General features: G+C 35.2%; 1 protein-coding gene across 9 annotated transcripts in view; it reads left to right on the forward strand.

The window, feature by feature from the left end:
• Positions 1–12470, forward strand: part of LOC144978161 (nck-associated protein 1-like) — a 106950-nt gene that overhangs the window by 28015 nt on the left and 66465 nt on the right. For 6 of the 9 annotated variants that reach the window (XM_078923851.1, XM_078923855.1, XM_078923853.1 and 3 more), the window contains exon 20: positions 11893–12026. In XM_078923851.1, the coding sequence (XP_078779977.1) occupies positions 11893–12026 (134 nt within the window). Of the gene's footprint in view, positions 1–5729; positions 5850–11892; positions 12027–12470 lie in introns of all 9 variants that reach the window. The other 3 variants (XM_078923852.1, XM_078923857.1, XM_078923860.1) reach the window with 1 other exon arrangement.

The raw sequence follows: 12470 nt of genomic DNA on the forward strand, positions 1-12470 counted from the left end.
CTTTCAGTTTTCGGTTTTTGATTTTTTTTATGTACGGTCTAAAATCTCTGTGAAAAAGTGTTGCATGGCAACTTGCTTCCAAGTTTTGAATCATAATTTGAAAGAAAATTGATATAAACTCCATTTTTGTCATTTTTCAAGGTTTATATTTGTTGTATTGTTTATTATTGTTTGGAATTCTGGGCTTGAAGAGAGTGTTTTGTATTCATTTGACAAATTTCTTGTTGTAATGGTGATGGGTGTATTTTTAAAAAATGGGAAATGTTGTACTGATGGTGTTTTGATATCTTGATATAAATGAGAGACAATGTACTGTGGATGGCACCCGAACAACAACAAAAACAAGTAAGTTCATTTTTTTCACATTGTTTTCGTTCTCATCCCAGTCCTATTTTTATTTTATTTTATTTTATTTAGTTTTATTTTGTTATATTTTATTTAATTTAATTGATTGATTAATTGAAAAAAAAAATTATTGTCTTATTTATTTATTCTTTTAATTATATATTTCGGGTGCTTAAATGACCTAAATAGTGTTGAAAGCGCCGTTAAACACCTAAAAACAAACACACAATTATATATTTGGTTATCCATTTTTGTAATAAAGACTGTTTCAGCACAGTGTATAAGGAACGTACTGTTGAAGAGTTAGTAATGTTAAAAGATTGTATTGTGTGTGTGTGTGTGTGTTTCATTTCATATGACACGACAAGATGAAGTGTGCTTGTGCAAACTATTAGATTATGGGGTCACAACTGACTACATCCTGTGATTTTGAGAATCCTCTTAAAAAATTTTGAGTCTGTAATTTTTTGGATTTTTGTTTTAATTAAATCCTCGTCTTACACTAGCATATATATTAAGTTCAATTCAGCAGCATCCGTCTTCAAGTCTTTATTGGGCTTTGAGAAAAAGACGAATTATGAAAGGATTTAGCTTGCTGAATAAGAGAGAGAGATAAACTAAGATCATCTTATAAAGTAAGAAAGGACAATTAATGAATCGCTAAACAAATATTTGAATAGCCAAGAAAGTAATCTGCTTAGAGGGAAAATTTAGAATAACTCGAATTGAAATTATTTCTGATGCTTTAAAGCAGAAAAAAATGATGTTATGAACGTGTTAATAAACTTATTTAAAAAGATTAGAGTGAAATGGATGGAGAATATTTTTTGTTGTTGTGACACCAAGAGAGATAAAAAGTAGTCTTTTAGAGCCATAAGGCACGTTAAGCTGGATTTTATCTGTTTTATATTAATTATTTTGGTACTTGCTACCTTTTGCTGAGCATGCTAGGTGTTTACCACCAGATCTAAATTGACCAGTGATGATGGTTTTCCTCGGATCCGCGGAAATCTGCGATTTTTTTGTCAGAGGAGGAATTTCCTCCTTTAAAAAAATTGACATTTTCCTCAATCAAATTTTATGGCTTTGAGAGATTTGATGTGTAGTGGAACAAACTGGTGCAGCTTCCCCCACTATCCAGAAGATAGCTAGAGTAGTTTATCATCTCAATGGCTCTAAAAGTGGGGGGCTAGTGAAGTTAACATGTGGCATAAACAAAACCATTCATAATTTTCCTCCTTTTTCCCTTTTTGTCACCATCAGCACTGATTGACAGACAGCCACTAAAATCACTTTAAGAAATTAAGGAGCAGACACCAGTGTAAGATAAAAAACTGAACAAGTGTGTATGAAAGGTGCCAAAGGTGACAAAGCAAGCAAGAAAAATACAAGAAAAAAAAAACCATCCCAAAAAATATGTTGACCTTGACTGGGGATCGAACCTCAGACCTTCTGATTACCGGTCAAACATGCTACCATTACACCACAGAGGCTCCCTAATGTGGTGTAATGGTAGCATGCTTGACCGGTAATCAGAAGGTCTGAGGTTCGATCCCCAATCAAGGTCGACTGATTTTTTTTCAGGATGGGATGGTTTTTCTCTTGTATTTTTCTTTCTTGCTTTGCCATCTTTGGCACCTTTCATACACACTTGTTCAATTCTTACCAAGCAGAGAGAACGACAAAATGCTGAGAATGAGGGGCGTACTATCAAGTTGTCTAAATGTTGGCTTGAACGCTTTGGTCTTTGGCCTTATTTAATTAAGCCGCGTTTTGAAACCAAAATCAAATCGTTACACCACAGTGTCAGACAAAAGGTATAAAAGTAAAATGATGAATATTAATCACAATACTGGAGGATATTTCTATAGCGCTCACGCCTGCGCAGTGGCAGCTTTTGGCACTTGTTGCAGTACAATACTAGTACTACTCAACATTATTTAAAAAGACTAAACGTTAAAAAATACGATTTTATCAAATAAATTTTATATAAAATTACAGTTTGATCAACGTGAACAACCAACTGTTTTAAAGACAGAAATAAGAATAAAGAAAGAAAGATTTAAAAAAATATTTTTTGTTCAATTTCAATGGGACGGATATCCTTAGGGAATTTTACCCTAGTGTCTTTTGGTTTGCAATGACTGGCATGACAAATGACCTCACGCTCTCACAAACACAGCTCTACACACACACACCTAAACGCACACGCACACGTTCACGCATGTTGATTGCCTATTTATTCATTTATTTATTTATTTATTTTGATAGAGAAATATTACTTTGTTTACTAATTCACCAATATAGTCAGCATTTAAATTGCATCAATTAAATTAGAAATTCTATTATTAATTAATGAATTAATCCTTTTATACCATCAGACATAGAGGCCTATGTAAGCTCTTATTTCTGTCTCTCACTATGACTTTGAAGAGTTCTATATTATATATCATTTGCTAGTAGATAAATTCCTTAAAAAAAAAAGATTTAGGATCTATTTTAAGAAAAGATTGATTAACCCAAGTGAGTGCGAGCTGAAGTGCAATATGAGTGCTGCAGCAAAATGAACAGTATGATCTAAGTGTCTTGTTCAAGGGAAAAAAAATGAAATGCATAAAGCAGGGCTCAAGTTGGGATCTTCTGGGTGTGAGTGCAATGTCTTCATACCTGCCAACCCTTCCACTTTTGGCGGAATCATACCTATTTTCACTCTTCCTTTTTGTACTATTCCGCCATTGTCTCTAAAATTCCGATTTTCAAAAAAATGATGATGATGGTAAGAAGAAAATAGCAAAGAGGTTGGGAGGGGGGGGGGTAGGGTAGAGGAGGGAGGTTAAAAAGGTGAAATTCCTATTTTTTGTCTCAAATTCCTATTTTCAGGCGTTCTGATTCCACTTTTGGAATGTGAAGGGTTGGCAGGTCTGTGTCTTATTCACTCGTCATCTCAGCACCTTTACTTAAGTGATATAGGTTTTTGAAAAGGCCTTTTTCCATATAAGTTTGTACATTCTATCGGAACCATAATATATAAAAGTTAGATGTCCTCCATAGTTTAGAATGGTGCCATCTTTTTTTTTTTTTTTTTTTTAATAAAAAAAAAAAAAAATGACATAAGATATCGTCGCCTAGGTATTCCACGAAGGAACATAGATAATTCATCAAACAAGATTTCTGATGTCAACAACAGGAATCACCCATATTGTCCAAGTGAGCAAATTGGGGGTAAATAATCTTGCCCGAGGAAAAAAAATGAAAGTGTCTAAAGCAGGGCTTGAACCCAGAACCTTCCAGGTCACAGTGCAATGCCTTAACCACTCGGCCACTTCGTCACCCCCTGTGTAAAAAAAAGTGCAGTAAAAAGTGTTAACGAAAGAGTGAAAATGGAGAGGCTTCGTATGGGAACAAAACAGACAGTGGACGTTTCGGGTACAAACCCTTCGTCAGCACAACAATACACAAATGCAAAATAACTTGTGTAGTCTGTACTGTACAGTACCCAATGGTGGTTGCAGTATGAATGAAACGTTACCGTGGTGTGGGTAGTGGTAAAAAGTGTTTTAACTTTTATCTGGTTCTACGTGAATGTATATTGAGCGAAATTGGCTCATTGCACATTCATGTTTACTCGAGAGAGTTAAAGGACTTCTGATAGGATGGACTACTGCTGCAAACTTGCATCGGTAGAGTCTGAGAGAGAGTCAGCCGACTGTCCTCACTATCCGAGAATGCCAGAGACAGCAGACCACATAGTCCTGTTGGCAAAGATTGGTGTTGAGATTTCGATTTGATGTTCTGATTTCACTTCTGGAATGTGAAGAAGGGTTGGCAGGCCTAAATAGTTGGGCATGGCATTGCACTGTGATTCAGGATGTCACAGGTTTGAACCCAGCTTCTGGCAATTTAATATTTTTCATTGTACAAGGTTTTTTTTATATGAAATTAAACAAAAATACAAACCCAATTTTGCTCACTAGTACAACATTGGTAAATCCTCGTTATCATCAAACATTTGTTTGTCCGATTATCTATATCCCTTCATGTTTAACTCTCTCCTTACCATACATTTTCAGAATTTTTACCAAAAATTTTACACCCACCCTAAACAAAAATAGATTTATTTATTCAAACAGAAAAGCAAAAAGCACATTCTATACATATAATATTCTTCAGTAAAATATGCTCTACAACACAGTGTCAAGTTTTTATAGCTATAACAAAATATTCTTTTTAAATAATGTGATGTAGAAAAGAAATTAGAATGAGAACATTGTTGGTTGTATCGTAATGAATGTGATGATTTTCCAATGGTTGGTATGGAAAGGGTTAACCCTGTCCTTACCACCTATTGGAAAATCGTCACATTTGTTACGATACAACCATCACTTTTCTCATCCAGATTTCATTTCTTTTTGCTATAGCTATAAGAACCTTACATTCTGTAATCGAACTCATATTGTCGAACAATATTATGTATAGAATGTGCTTGTTGCTTTTCTGTTTGAGTAAGGAATGTCTGTTTTTTTTGTTGGGTGGGTGTGAAGTTTTGGGGAAAATTCTGAAAATGGCTGGTTAGGAGATAGTTAAGGTGATACTGTTTTTAAAAAAAATTCATTGAGGCATCCTGCTCTTTCAATTTAATTGTATCCGCTTTTTGTAGAAACCAAAGCTGAACTTCTTGGTCACTGCTTGCTTCGCTACAAATATTCATGTAAACGTTTCATATAAATATCTTTCTGACTTGTCCCTATTTTAAACTTATAAATAAAAAAAAACGTAGTAAATTATAGAACTTTAGCATTACTTACAGTGTCATATTTTATAGTGTCAATACGTTTCAAGACATTATTAACCAGTTCATTGTCGTACTCTTGAAAAACATGTATTTACAAATTTGACCAGAAAACTCGCCCTTCAATTATCGATCGATTTAAATGACCCTCATCTTGACATTCTTTCTCAAACCTGGGACTTTGTGAAAAGAATACCCCCCCCCCTCCCCCCAACAAAAAATAACAAACCTCCAAAAATGAAAAGAATAAGTCAAATCAATAAATAGGATCTAAAGGCATCAAAATTAGACACTTTTTGATGATTTTTGCAATTTGATTTATTTTTTATTACTTTTTTTTTTTGTTTTTTTTCATCTTTCTCCCAAATTTTTGATTACTCTGTGTTCCACTCTGTTGAAGATTCCTTTAGTTTTTTTAGGATCGGTTTAATTTTAATGTTGATTTTAAAACGAGTGGTTATTTTTAAGTTGTTGTTTTACGTTCGATTAATTTTAGTTTTTACAAATTTTTTTGCTATATATATACAATATACATTGTGTTATGTGTTCGACCCCTGTGTGCGTGTGTGTGACCCTGTGACCTTTGACCTATCAGCGTATGTCCATTGGGAAGACCAGTATCCAGTATGCCCTGCAGTTTCTGCGTGAAATGGGGGATGAACTGGGCGGCGTTGCCTCAGACATTTGTGAAGAGTGGGTCAAGAATGACAACAAGGTAGGACTGTTCATATGTGACTCAACAAAGCGTTTTAACTGGTATTATGTCAATGTGAACTGTGAACCAATTGCTGAAAAGTGAACTTAAAGTAAGTTAAAATGAATAGAAATGTTGAAATTTTTGGGTTTATGCACTATACAAGGTTGCCAATTTTCTGTATATTTACGGAATTCAACAGTGTTAAAAAAAAAAAAAAAAAAAAAAAAAAAATTCCCTTTATTCATCCCCAAGGGGAAATTTGTCTTTAGGGTCTATTCCAAGGGAAGACTGGAATAACCCAGGCGGCAGCCACAGAGCAGCGGCGAGTGATTGAACTCGGTACCTTTCGGGTAGGAAGCAAAGACCGTACTGCTGAGCCACGCTGCCCCATAAATGTTGATGTTGATGGTTTTCCTCGGATCTGCGGAAATCCACGATTTTTGTGTCAGAGGAGGAATTTCCTCCTTTGAAAAAAGACATTTCCCTCAATCAAATTTTCTGGCTTTGAGAAATTTGATGTGTCGTGGAACAAACTGGTGCAGTTTCCCCTCTATGCAGAAGATAGCTAGAGTAGTTTATATCATCTCAATGGCTCTAAAAGTGGGGGGTTGGTGAACTAAACATGTGGCGTAAAGAAAACCATTCATAATTTTCCTTCTTTTTCCCTTTTTGTCAACATCAGCACTGATTCAATATGTTGTAGTATATTAGTATATTTTCCAATTACCTGCACTTAACAGAAAAAAAGTAATACATAAAGTCTTTTTACAGGAGTTTAGCACTAGCACTCTGAAAGGAGTCGGTCAGTGTGATTGCGTAAGAGTTCAATACAAAAGTTTTTTCCTTTTTATAGTATCACTCAACTCTCACACAATCTTCTCCTGGCCTGCTGGCACTTGACGCGATGCAAGGGATCTCCACCTGGTCTTGTCAGCAGTTGGGGCCATCTTGAGGGACAGACCTCTCTGTTTTAGGTCCCTCTCTATGGTACGTCTCCAAGTCTCCTTGGGGCGGCGTCGCTTCCTCTTTCCTTGGGGTGTCCATCACAGAGCCTTTCTTGTCAGTGTTCTATCAGGTCTGTGACAGACATGCCCCAACCATTGCCATCTTCTCCTAAGAGTTCAGTAAAAATTTTGCCTCCTGTATTGGCTTTTTGTGGGTCTCAAATTTCCGCTATTTGGCATATTTCCGCTATTTCAAGTCCACTGCTATTTTCTCTCATAAATCTAACCCAATATTCATATTTTTGACTATAAGTTCAGTTTTCAGCATGTATTTCACTCCGACATAATACCGTTTGAAGATGATGAGTCACAAATTGAGAATTTAAAATAGTTTTTTGTTTGTTTCTCTGTCACTGAGAACTAAAAGGTAAGTTTTTTTTTTAAAAAAAGGAATTAAATCTCAGCGTTGTCTCGAGAGATGACCCAAAAACTATTGCAAATATTTAACCCGATGCCAACAACTTGGCATAAACTTTAAGTTTAAAGAGATGAATAAATCACATCACATGTCTTTTCTTCAATTTTGATTGACTTTGTAATATGAAGAAAAAAAAATGTTTTCTTTCAATCAAAATATCACTGTGAAACATAATCGGAAGCAGATGTGAGCTTGACAAAATTGTGTTCTTGAAAAGACAAAAGAAAGAAAGAAAGACAGTAAGTAAGTAAATAGTAAATAGTAAGTAAATAATGAATTTATATAGCGCCTAAACATCCACATTAATCGTGCTCTGCGGCGCTTTAATAGATAGAAAGGAAAAGTCCCTTTATTTATCCTGAAGGTAAATTTTGTCTTTAGGGACTGTGGAAGAGAAAGACTAGGGTAACCTAGTCATCAGCTGCAATAGCGCCGAAAATTGAGCTAGACCGAGGTGACCTGTTCAAGGTAATATTATACCGCAGTGAGAAAGTTGAAACAGTATCTTTGGGGTACGAACCAAAGATCATACCATAAAGATCTGAACAAGTATGTATAAAACGGTAAGGGCTGCCTGAAGCCGGTGATCGTAAAATACTAACGAAGGATTGAAAATGGAAAGGCTTCGTATGAGAACAAAACAGACAATGTCTGTCTGTTTTGTTCCCATACGAAGCTTTTCCAACAAGTATGTATGAAAGCGACTACCTAGACATTGTACAGTTGGGCCAATAAGGAACAGACAGATCTGTTTTTAGGTCCCTGGTCTTTTGTATCGTCTCAATTTTTCTCTTGGCTGGCGCCTTCTCTCATTCCTTGGATGTCCATCGCATACTAACTGTCCTGTCCTATTTTTTAGTCTGAACATGCCCCAACCTGCCCAATAGTTTCCTAAAGTTATAAAATATTGATGGGTCCTCCTTATGGCCATATTCTTTGGTTACATTATACCTATTTCTATTTGTTTTGAATTTCAATCACTGCTATTTTTAAAATCTACCAAGATTCATTTTTGACTATATTCATGTTTTCAGCATGGTATTTACTCGATAATATCGTTTAGAATATGAGTAATTGAGATTAAAATATTGTATTTTTGGTATTCCTGTAGGATGAGAACCTAACGTATTAAAAAAAAATTAATCGAATAAATCTCAGCGTGTATGAGAGTGACCAAACATGGCAGATATAACCCAGTGCTCCAACTCTCATAAGTTTAAGTGTTAAATGAAGATAATACTCAATTCTTGGTTTTCATTAAATGAATGGGGTTAAAATGTCAAAAAAAAATTTTTCTTTCATCTAATTACCATCGAACATAATGAAAATGTTTGCTTTAAAAAAGTGTGTTCTGAAAGACAATAGATTGAAGAAAGAAAGTACTGGTTATTTATCTTTTGGAGATTGTACTATTATGTGAGAGAAAGATCTAGTTGCTTTATCAGATGCAATAGTGTCCAAACTGTTAAAAGTTTATTTATAAAATAGATTAAAAATCCTTGTGTTTAAACAAATTGAACAAACATGTAGCAAAAATAAAGTAACATTTCTTTTTTTATAAGTATTAAAGCATAGCTCGTAATTCACTTTTAAATTCTGAGTTTCATCTCACAAGTGAAATTTCGCTCGATAAAATCCGACTTGCAAATTTATTCATTATTAAAAGGTCTAAACGTTTTTATTTATATTCAGTTGAATTCGAAATGGGGAAAAAAGCTTTTTGATAAAGTTGTTCAATTCGTTTATTTACCTTTATTGTAGTTACAGGATTTTTCTGGACTGCCTTGGAGGATTAATAATAAAGTATTACCCAGTGTAATAGGTTGTGTTCAATAGGTTTTTTTGTCTTAATTCCAACCTTATTTCCTGATCTCCATGTCCATTCGCAATGATTACTAGCCTTGTCCCTAATTCTGATCAAGTAAACTACGAAAGTATATTGCACCAATTGATGGTACATAAACTGTTAGGTAATGTATTGTATTTTTTTCGATAGACAGGGAGGTACTTATTTAGTACCTAAGTATCGCGGATCTTGAGTAAAGAGCCTTTTCCAAGTACTAACTATTGCACTCTCGAGCGAGCTGACCAGGACTTGCTTTCCATCTAGCGATCTCGTATAATAGACAATACACATGTGTTTGAACAACATCCAATGGCATTATTGTCCATATTTCCTCCAAGATAAATACTGATTTGAAAACAATGCATAATTCATAATTTGTTGGGTTTGGAATTTGAGATGCAAGAAGATATTATATAAAAATGATATTTGTGTTCTCCAAATTTGGGGCTGAAATAATATATTTTTATATCAATATTTTATGGTTTGCAAATTATTTTGGACTATTTTGTGATATAGTTCTTGCAGATTAAAAAAAAAGAGAGCTGAAGAGAAATTGAAACTTAAGTTTGTCGTTGAAAGATAGATTCTCTTATTTTCTTTGTTGATTGATTTTACTTGTGATTTGTATAGTAACAGTGAGGTGCGTTGTTAGTAACAGTGAGGTGCGTTGTTCCAATGCTGTTTCCGAATTGAACTTATTTGTCTGTGTCTTTTTTCTTTTTAGAACTGGTATTTGTAAGTAACAGGAGGTGTTGTTTCAGTAACAGTAGAGGTCTTTGTCAGATTACATATATATGTTAGTCAAATGAGGTGCGTGATTTAACTGTGATTGTGTCATAACAGTGAGGTGCGTTGTTCCAATGTCATTTCCGAGGTCCCTTCCTTGCCTTTGTCTGTTTTTCCTTTCAGAAGGTATTTGAAATACAAGTGAGGAGGATTGTATGTCTTTCAAAAAGTAAAGCACTTTGCCAGATTTCTTGTAAATAGGGATCCAAATTCAAACTGATTCCATAGGCATCATGCATTTTATGGGTTGTATCAGGATCAATAAAGTATATCTTATCTTATCGCTGGGTTCAAGATAACCTGCTGGATGTTTTTTTTTCTTCTACTCTTATATTAAAAATTTGTTTTATGATTTTATGTTGTTGTAAATTGACTAGGAAATGGTTTACGAAATTCATTATATTATGTCATTATCACTTCCATTATCTACTCTTTCTCTCTCTCTCTCTCTCTCTCTCTCTCTCTCTCTCTCTCTCTCTCTCTCTCTTCTCTCTCTCTCTCCTCTCTCTCTCTACACCCTCTCTCTTCCTCCTCTCTCTCCTCTCTTTCTCTTCTCTCTCTTCTTCTCCCTCTCCCCTATCTTTTCTTTCCTTCTTCTTCTTCTTCTTCTTCTTCTGTATCTCTCTCTTTCCCTCACTCTCTCTCTCTCTCTCTCTCTCTCTCTCTCTCTCTCTCTCTCTCTCTCCTTCTCTCTCTCTAACCCTGTCTCATTCGTCTTGTCCATCACCATAGTTATTGTCACTGTCATACCCCTCCTGTCTACCCATGTGGATGTGGACCCCTCATCAATTCCACAACTGCTGTTGTTGTCATGTTGTTGTCCAGTGTTGTCAGCATTGTTAAACTTCAGTTTAAAAATTAACCAAAAAAGAAGCTTTTATATAGCGCAATATCCACTAAACGTGTTCAAAGCGCTTTACAAGTGATCCCAAGCCAACAGCAACACTTAACATGTAAAGACGAGACATGACGCCTGTTAGGCGATGTTACAATTTTTTGGGGGACAGAAACGTTTTTAATGTCCTGGTACTCATTTTACGGTGAGAGAGTGTGAATAAAGAGCCTTTTCCAAGGACTATGTGCTGCTTGGTACTCAAACCCAGGACCTTTCCGATCCGAAGGCGAGTGTAATAGCGCTAGACCACATAGCCGCATGACGCATTCTTATTCAGCTTCTGTTCTCTTATGAAATGTCGTCGAGATCACAGAGATACAAAATATACTTGTCTTTGATAGAAGTTTAAAATTTAAAAAAAAGTTTCTTTGTTTTTTTTTGTTTTTTTTTCACCAGACATGCCAACTCTACTGCTTTTGGAGGATTCTTCAAATAATTTTTTTTAATGACTTTTTTTTTTGCCAAACTGAATACGGTTCAAAACCAACAAAATTCTAATTTTTTAAATTTTTTTTCAAAAAGCTGGATGAATTTCTGCTTTTCCTTTTCTTTTTTTCTTTCGTCAATGGCCAATTTTTAATGGGATTTCAGCAATGGATTTAGAAGTTGTATGATGATTTTTTAAAACATGTGTTTAAATTTTAGAACAATCAAGAGTTTTTAAAGTAAATGATTGAATTTTGGACTTAAGGACAGGACGAATTTCAAGGCAAAATATAATTTCTTAAAGGGGGATAATCGAGTTATATTCTAGTCATAAATCTGTGACATTTGTTTCCAAATTTAAGTTTTTTGTTACCTGATATTATAATTTTCATAGGGTCTGATTCCTTTTTTGGCATTATTGAGTTGGCAAGTCTGTTATTATCACTTCTATGGTCTTCTTTATTATCTTCTTCTTCTTCATCATCATCATCGTTGTCGTCATCATCATCGTCATCATCATCATCATCATCGTCGTCATCATCGTCGTCATCATCTTCATCATCAACACCACCTCCACCTCCATGTTAATCATCACCATCTTATCCTACGACTCACGCTTACCCCCACCCCCCACCCCCTCTGCCTGTCCACCACAATAATTATTACCTGCCTACCCACCACCCCAGCTCCTCCCCAAACACAGTGCAGCCATCATCGCCCACCAGAAACAGAAGGTCAAGGACAAGAAAGACAAGAAATCACAAGAACCAGAGAAACCAGGAGCTGAAAGCTTTAGGAAGAACAGGGAAAATTTCCAACGGTCAGTTCTTTGCATTCAGATCATTATTATTACTTACATAATTGAGCTTTAATTTAGCTTTTATATAGTGCAGGGGGGCGAAGTGGCTGAGTGGTTAAGGCATTGCACTGTGATCCGGATGACCCGGGTTCGAGCCTCGCTTCAGGCACTTTCGTATTTTTCCTTGAGCAAGATTATTAACCCCCAATTTGCTCACTTGGACAACATGGGTGATTCCTGTTGACATCAGACATCTTGTTTGATGAGTTATCTATATTCCTTCGTGGAATGCCTAGGCGACGATATCTTATGATATTGTGGCGCAAAAGGCATAATTTTTTTTTTATATAGCGCAATATCCACTAAACGTTTATTTGACATCTAAAAGGTTTTATGTACCAAACTCAATTTATTGTTTGGTTAAAAGTAATATTATTGAAACTTGACTATTTATTACTGATGAAT

This window comes from Berghia stephanieae, chromosome 8, assembly GCF_034508935.2.
Source record: "Berghia stephanieae isolate SIO BIC M18660-M18661 chromosome 8, UCSD_Bste_1.3, whole genome shotgun sequence".
Classification (NCBI taxonomy): Eukaryota; Metazoa; Mollusca; class Gastropoda; order Nudibranchia; family Aeolidiidae; genus Berghia; species Berghia stephanieae.